The sequence below is a fragment of the Etheostoma spectabile genome, chromosome 6, assembly GCF_008692095.1.
Source record: "Etheostoma spectabile isolate EspeVRDwgs_2016 chromosome 6, UIUC_Espe_1.0, whole genome shotgun sequence".
Lineage (NCBI taxonomy): Eukaryota > Metazoa > Chordata > Actinopteri > Perciformes > Percidae > Etheostoma > Etheostoma spectabile.
Window position 1 is genome coordinate 18,846,625 of NC_045738.1, and position 8,621 is coordinate 18,855,245.

At 39.8% G+C, this 8,621-nt stretch overlaps 1 protein-coding gene across 1 annotated transcript in view; it reads left to right on the forward strand.

Annotated features, from left to right (window-relative positions):
- Nucleotides 1-8,621, forward strand: part of dpy19l1l (dpy-19-like 1, like (H. sapiens)) — a 26,175-nt gene that overhangs the window by 14,550 nt on the left and 3,004 nt on the right. Inside the window, exons 11-19 of the mRNA XM_032517573.1 lie at nt 1,171-1,257; nt 1,525-1,584; nt 2,258-2,338; nt 2,818-2,919; nt 3,292-3,363; nt 4,903-4,982; nt 5,146-5,170; nt 7,090-7,209; nt 7,660-7,834. Of these exons, the coding sequence (XP_032373464.1) occupies nt 1,171-1,257; nt 1,525-1,584; nt 2,258-2,338; nt 2,818-2,919; nt 3,292-3,363; nt 4,903-4,982; nt 5,146-5,170; nt 7,090-7,209; nt 7,660-7,834 (802 nt within the window). The remainder of the gene's footprint in view (nt 1-1,170; nt 1,258-1,524; nt 1,585-2,257; nt 2,339-2,817; nt 2,920-3,291; nt 3,364-4,902; nt 4,983-5,145; nt 5,171-7,089; nt 7,210-7,659; nt 7,835-8,621) is intronic.

The window sequence follows — 8,621 nt, forward strand, 5'->3', positions numbered from 1 at the left end:
AACAAGTAGCATACAAGATGCTAACGAGAGACTTCTGTAATGTTAATACAGTAAAAATGGACTTACTTAACCAAGTTTGTTCACTGCCGGCTTCAAGTTAGCGATCACACACAACAAAGGCTGTCACTTGAATGGCGTTGTGAGCTAATGTTGGCAATCAAACAAATCATAGATAGCTACAACATTTCTGAAATGATTCCCATCTTCTGCTTTTGTTTGTAATGAGATAAGTTTATTATTTCATGAATTTCACAAATTTCACTATGACACGTCATGCCGCAAACCGTTTAAATCTGAGCATGTGCAACTCACATCTGCACTCAACTCAAATCGGGGCGTGACAGGCATCAGTAAATTGTTGGACGGTCGTGCCTTGTTCCCAATCATTTTGGAGGATTATAGAAAAATGTATCATTGGCAAAAGGAGGGTCAAGTCTTTATTGTTTAAAGACCCCAAAACTCCTCCAGAAGCCCCTTTTAAATAGAAAATGAAGAGTCCCTAACAATTGTGCTTTTCAGGTGGCTCGCAAGTCACTCTGCCCAAGTAGCAGTGCTTCGGCTAATGAGAATATAGTTCCCAGTTTACATACGGTTAGAAGATGGCTGTCTCATGTAACCTTGTTCTTTGTACACATTGTGACTGTACAACTCTTAACATGTAAATAGGAACATGTTGGCGTTATTTTGTCACTTATTGGGAGCAGTAGGATAGCTGGACCCTGTTACTTCCAGTATCTGCGCTAAGCTAGGCTAGCGATGGCTGCTCCAGAGAGTTACGTCATGCAGGGAGATGAGAAGGGTATGCATCGACTTATCTAACTCTGGGGGATACGGTGAATAAGCTAAAGTCCCAATAAGCCAGTGTGTTATAAAAGAAATACACCTTCAGGAAGATGGGAAATTCAGAAGTTGGCATGGCACCGCATTGTATCCATAATTATCCTTAATTGAGAATTCATTAAATGCTCCTGTGTAATTCATCAAGGTCATCCAAATCATGAGTTGTGCTGCTCCCGAGTTTTTGCCTTAACAACTGGAAACCTGCAGAAGATGGCTGTGCCTCTGAGCTTCCTGCCAGGCTCACATGTTTGGCGTTCTATCTATTCACAGCGACAGATTGTGCTCATCAAGCAGGTGACCGTTCCTCTCCTACCTGTTCTCATCCTACAGATCACTCTCGGCGTCTGCTTCATCCTGATGTTTGGAAATGCCATGCTGCTCACGTCCTTCTACGCCTCCTCGCTAGTCTCCATCTGGGTGAGTTGGACCTTTTGTAAAGTCCGATGTATTTGTTCAACTGTTAATGCTCCGAGATTTATCGGGTCAGTCAAGATAACTTCAATTTGATTAATGTATCCATCTGGTCTTAAATAACAAATACATTTGTTGGAAAAATTGGTTATTGCAGAGGAAAATGGGAATGAAAATATAAAACCATTGTGTATTTTATCATTTGGGGTAACTATGTATAATTTCTTTTGTGCTTTTGAATTCTGTTTTGGTATTTATTTATTTTTCCTACAGGCAATCATTGCATTAAGGGATCGATTTGCTCAAGTCTTTAAACCTGGCGTCGTCATCTGGGTATGTAGAAATGACTTCTCCTTCTTGTGTTTAGAGGGATACACATCAATTTTGCCACTTTATAATGGCAGAAATAACCAAATGTGGCTCATATAACATGTTCATTCAGTTGTGTCTTATGCACTCGTATGTGAAACTATCATCTCCAGAAAATGAAGATGCTGTTGATTACGCAGCCTTAGCTTTGGATGAGATAGTTTGTGGTTAAAAGAGGAAAGATTACAGGTTCCTGTCTGAGTTGTGTGTGTGTGTGTGTGTGTGTTAGAGCCCGGCCGATACATCGGTATCTGCATTTATGATGGCTGATAAAAGAAAAAAGTAAGTTTAATATCTTAAGTTTGTATTTTTATACATTTTATTTAATATATTTAGATGTTCCTCTGTTTTGTTGTGACAATGAAACTAATTTCTATCATATTATTTTAGTGAGAACTAACAAATAACTAGTGTTTATGTTTTGTTTTGCTTTTCTGGATTTAAAAAAAAAGAAATATATTGGCCGATGTATCGGAATATCAGATTTTTAAATAACCAAATATTTGCATCGTTATCGGCCTAAAAAATCCTTTGTTGGTTGGGCTCTAGCGTGTGTGCGTGTGTGTGTGTGTGTGTGCGTGTGTGTGTGTGTGTGCACAAGTCAGCCTGTCAGTGTGCATCTCTTCTCCCTCCTCAGCTCATGCAGGGTTTGGCTTGGGTTGGCTTCACCGTTCTGCTCAAATTCATGCTGTCTACAGTCCTCTCTGCCTCTGATGATGTAAGCCACATAACCTTCTTTTGAGAAATTCATGTCTCTGGAAAACCTGCTAATATTCACTTTAAAGTAGATTGTTTTCCTGAATAATATGGTTGATCTAAAATCAGAGTAACGACTATGAAGGGTTCCTAGAAAGAGAAAGGAACGTCGGAAAATGTTTGTTTACATATGGAAAAGTTTAATAGCACAGATTTGTTTTTAAATGTGGATCAGTTCATATAAATGTTTACCAATACACACTACCCCAAACACTGTACAATTAATGTTAAATAAATGATATTCCAGTCATATTGTGTAATCAACCCTCAAGTGAAAGCTTAGCAGCCAAGGTTTAACGGCCTATTTAACAGTTACATTGTTAAATGCCACCATCAGAAAAGGTCATACTGAACAATTAACAATCATTTAAATGTCAGGAATTAGATGATTGTTAATTTATAGAAAAACATGTTTTGTAATGTTTCTTTTTTTTTTTTCAGGCTCACATCAGTGCATTAATCAAGTCTAAGTTCACGAGCTACAAGGACTTCCACACTCTGATGTACACGTGTGCTGCAGAATTTGACTTCATGGAGTTGGAGGTAAAATCTGGCCCTCGATCACAGATTTTCTATTTCTCATGCGTGAGGCTTTCACTGATAAAAAATACAAGTCTTGGGGGGTTTGGTTTGAAACCCATTTCTTTAATCAGGAGAAAAAGCCTGCTGTTTTGTATCAAAGAGGCTGGTATTTTCTCACAGCAGGAGGGAGACAGATCTGTGCTCTGAATTTAATGGGGGAATAGAAACCCAATTGCAGAACCTAGCAGCGTATTTTTAGTAGAGTCTGTGCTACACAGCCACCTGGTTTCACGTTTGTGTTTGCATGTTGTGACCGTGAATACAGCTGGTTAGAGTACAGTGTACAATATTAGATTTTGTACCTGACTGTGCGTCTGTCTCTCTCCCCCTCAGACCCCTATACGTTACCTCAAGACGTTGCTGCTGCCCATCAACGTGCTGGTGGTTGCTGTCATTGCTTGGAAGGTAAGTTGTCATGTAGCTATTCAAACACTTTTGAAAAGTTTTCTAAGAAGCAGAACAAATCTGATTTCCCCAACAACAACAAAATGCTTATCTACACAAAAGTCTGTCTGCAAAGCAAAAAAAGGACCCTAAAGATAATGTAGATCTTTCTGTGGTTAAACCCCAGTCAGTAGATTCATAAGCTTAGACAAATGAAGGTCTTCTTCCTAGTGGTTGGATGTGTCATGAACACACATTGTGGAAGTAGCCCACGTGCTAACACTGCTGGGGTGATGGCTAAATCACGAAGCTGGCTAAATTACCATTGAATTCGTGGGTTAGCCCAGAGTTGTTAACCGTGGTCAAAACAATCATACTAAAAATGACTGAGCTTGTTGAATGGTGTCGTAATCTTATGTTACCCACCAACATTTACATTAGCTACTTGTCAACCAGCACCTTTTACTGTAAGCACCAAGCACTTTTCCTCTTCGGTCCCCCTACAGGTTAGGAGTGAAATTGTCCGTCATGGTTACCGTTACCATTAGTCATATGTCTCATTCCAACGAGTTAATGAACCGCCAAAACGATTTTGGAAACATTATTTAAAGGTACAAAAGAATCTTTGGTGTTGGATCGATCAATATTGAAATCAATCAATATCAATAAATAAGGTCTCTGTTGTATAACTGTGTTGCAAAGTGGGATGTAATCATTGACAAAATAATGCCATGTGGCAGAAAAAAAAGTTGTATTACGTTTATTGAGAGGTTTGTACCTAATCGTGGGTCAAAAACCGTGATACGAACCAAACCCTGGGTTTGGTGTATCGTTACAGCCCTAGCTGCAGCCCTGCATCTTGTAGTTAAATGCAGCACATGACGTAACAGAAGAATCCTATATATGCATAACACCGGTCTTTGTGTGCACAATCCTTGGGAAATAACTAGTCTTAGGAGTGTAGGCTGTAGTTAGAGAAACTGTACAGATGTGAAAAAGTGTGTCCACCCCCCCCCCCCCCCCCCCCCACACACACACACCTTTCAGAGCAGGCAGTCAAACATGCAGTGAGTCGCAGTCTAAACCGGGAGTTGATCTGCTCTGATTACTTAATCACAGGAAAACTGCTAGAATATAGGAGGAGGTTATTTGGTTGTTGTTGCTTTTTAAATATAAATTCAGGTTATATACTCCTTTTAGTTTCAGAAAATTGTAGTGGTCTCATTCTCTGCATATGGAGGGTAGTTGACATTTACATCTGTATAGTTAAGCTTTGAGAACGGAAGATTTATTCTGGATTCCTGAAACTTTTTTTGGGGGGGGGGGAAGCCTCAGAGAAAAAAGATATTCATGGAGCTGCTCTTTATTTAGTTTAATCTCATTACGCCTTGCCCACGCTAAGCCAAGAATACTTAAGTCGATTTGACAAAGCATGGTATGCAGTACATGAGCAAGCTGTTAGGAAGATCTTCTCCTACGGTGAACTGCTTTTTGTGTGAGAACATGACATTTGAAGGAATTTCCTTTTTGCATTTCATTCTAACCATTTGTCCTTTTCAGACGATCCAGGATATAGTCCGGTTCCTGAGGGACGGAGGGAAGGCGTCTGTCAAGCCTGATGATGCTGATGAAGCTTCAGGGTGAGCGTCCTGAGGCCTTCTCGCTGGCCATGTTGCTGTAACTATATTTACAGTTGACTCTATCAATTAGTAACAGATTTTAATAAAATATGTTTTATAAAAGCTTTTAATACAGATATTTTGTCATCTGAGTTTATTTATGTCTGTCTGTTCTGTGTTGTAGGTCTGAAATAGCTGCAAAAGGAGAGGTAAGACAAAATACTTTTCACATCCTTTATTATTATTAAGCATATGCACAAGTGTTATCATGATAGCACCTCAATGTGAACTCGTAGGCTCTTTTTTTGCAGCGTTGTTCCATTTTTCTAAATCCGTTTTATTTGATTATATTCCTCCAGTGCAGTAACATCTGCTCAGTGACTATGTCCCTAAGTGGTTTCCATCCTTTTTCTCATTACTAAGTTATGAAAGGCATCTTCCCTTCCACTCAGAAATCTCCCCGTGCTGCCTATTGTCAGCTCTCTGTCTCTCAGCTGCTGCATGTCATTTTCTGTAATATTTCTCCCAGGGCAGGAAAACGCTCAATGTTCATCCACCAGCCACAGTGTTTGGAAGTTTCCAGAGTTTCTCAGATAATTGCTTTAATGTTTCTGTATGGATCAATGATTAACCGTGCAGAGCCCCGAGGGATGTTCTCACTCCTCACAGGGAACGATCAAAGCATCATGCAAATGTCATTATACGGTCCGTCCAGCAAATGAAGCTTTTCTCGAGGTCAGTTTTAATTGGAGGGGAGCTATGAAGCTATGAACTCTTCAGAGGCATCTGAAGGGTTCATAGCTTCATTGACAGCAGGGCTGCAACTGGCTGCCACTTTTTAAGAAATTTAGAACACAAAATTCATACAAATCAATTTGAATGCAATTCACCAACCTACTCTTGCGTTCATTTGTAGTGCCTCCACTGCCTCGAGTGTGAGCTGCTGCGAGGCAGTAGCGTTTTCCATCAACATGCAGCCTTACCTTGATACACAATTCTTTTATCCATGATGCCGATTTCAAAAAACTATCTCACATTACATCTCAGTTAGACAGATGTCATGATTATCTATTAAGTGCAACTTTTCTCCATTTTGTGTCATTTAAAGAGAAAAACAGTAGCCTAGCAACAGGGCAAGCAGTGGCTTCACTTTAGGAATTTAAAGCAATCGTTGCAGATTGCATATTTGATTTTTCCTATGTTTGACTAGTAGTCAAATTATCTTTTACTACGACTCAGACTCCACTGAGGATTAAAGTTCAGGCAGGCAGAGGCCGACAGAGCCAGGGAAAAAGAAAAAGGTTTTTTATTGTCATTGCAGCATCAACTGGAGAAATATACATATCTCAAAAGGCTGCAACATATTTAATATTTTAAAGTTTTTTTTTATTTTTTGGGCATTTTATTAGCTTTTTAATAGACAGGACAGCTGTAGATAGGAAAGGGGGGAGAGAGGGGAAAGATATGCAGCAAAAAAAAGTGCGTGCGTGCGTGCGTGCAACTTTCAACTTGTTACCGCAACACAGTTTACACTTAAAACACTGAGCCCCTCTCTACTTCTTTTCGGTGAGATGAAAGTCAGATTCAAATACTTTGCAAGTCTCGAGTGACTGTCAATCTTTATATCAAGGCTAAAGCAGGGTATGCAAATTAGGACAACTATTTACCAGCATGCAAAGTCATTGATATTGTGCTGTACCACAAAAAAGCAGCCTAGTCTTCGCCTGGAGCCCTTCAACTTTCATTCTCTGATGTCTTTGTAATGACATATTGCAGCAATGTGAAATCTAAATAAAGCTTTTTTAATACTCCAGGAATGTGAATCCAGTTGTGTTTGGGTTGAAACAATCTGCGCTGAGTTTTGGGTTTGTCTGTGTTTAACTGCCTCGGCTGCTGAGGAGATAAGATTATGTTGCTCGACTTTATTTCCTCTGCACCTTCTTGTCAGTTCTGATCAGTGTGTGTGTGTGTGTGTGTGTGTGTGTGTGTGTGTGTGTGTGTGTGTGTTGTGTGTGTGTGGTGTGTGTGTGTGTGTGTGTGTGTGTGTGTGTGTGTGTGTGTGTGTGTGTGTGTGTGTGTGTGTGTGTGTGTGTGTGTGTGTGTGTGTGACAAACTTGTTCCTCTGCAGCTGGTGTACCACAGCCTGCAGCTGGTGGCATTTGCTGTCCTGGCCATCCTCATCATGCGTCTCAAGCTCTTCCTGACGCCCCACATGTGCTCATGGCCTCGCTCATCTGCCTCCAAACAGGTCCGAATCTCAAAGAGATTTAGGGATGTAGCACTCACTAGGAACAGTCTTAGTTGATGGTACTGTACATACTTAAACCAATAATATAAATAACAAACAATAAATTCAGAAACACTTAACATACATACATACATACATACATACATACATACATACGTACATACATACATACGTACATACACACATACACACATACACACATGCATATTACTATTTAGCATTAATTGGGTTGGTATTAGAGACCTGTTATAGAGTAGGTCTGTCTGTAATTAAAAATTACAATGTCCTCTACATTTAAAAAATATAAAAAAGTTTTATTTTTGTTTTCTTAATGTCAAACTACTAAAGTTTCTCCTCCACTTAAATTTAGATGTGTATGGTGCATTTTGTTGAACACACATTCTGTCCTTTAACAATGCTCTCTCTCTCCCCCCCTGGTGGTTATGTCAGTTGTTTGGCTGGATCGGGGAGAGATATAAACCCCAAGTTGCAGTGTTTGCAGTCATGGCCATCATGGCCGTACAGGGAGTGGCCAACCTGCAGGCCCAGTGGGGGATCATTGGAGAGTTCAGCAACCTGCCGCAGGAGGAGCTGCTGGACTGGATCCAGGAAAACACCCGGCCTGGTGAGTGACGTCGCCTGCTTCCATGACTACAGTAAAATAGAGGGCTGGGTTGAAAGAAATTGATGAACATTGATACTTTTAATAATGCAGCAGATTAGGGTACGGCGGTGTAGAATCTCTTTCATATCCAAGCAAAATTGGTTTTCAACTCAATTTCAATATATTGAATGGAAATGTAACCAAATCAGGACCTTGTGAATTAGACTCTGGACATCCAGCCATAGTGAAATGTCTGTATAATGAGTTCGATAATCACAAAGTTATTTAACATTTTGACATTTAGTCGTTTCTCCACCTAGTGAGTATGGGTTTGGTTTAGACATCTAAGATTAGACTGGGCAAAATTAGTTTTAAATGGTCACTGTTGTTTTGTTGTCAATCATTTTAACTTTACACTCAGTTGCCAGTTAATTAGGTACACCTAGTTATAACTAATGCGGTGCAATACCCTAATACCGCTATCAATCTTCCCCTTAATGAATGTTATATTATTGAGTTTTTTGTTGAAACTGTTATATGTAGTTTGTGTTGCTGTTGAATTGCACAGTGTTTTACTGACAGGTGTTTCTGGGAAAACAATTTGAATGTAAATCTGCCAGATAATCAGAAAGAAGTCCGATGCCTATAGACCAGAGATGGGGACCCGAGTACCCATCAATTTTTAGTTGTGACACAAGGAGACAGTTTCCACACTACAGAATATTACAGAAAATGCCTAACTGGATGCTCTCTACAGCCGCTTATTTATACAAAGTGGATGTTAACACAAAGTCCTAACAAAGTGGAT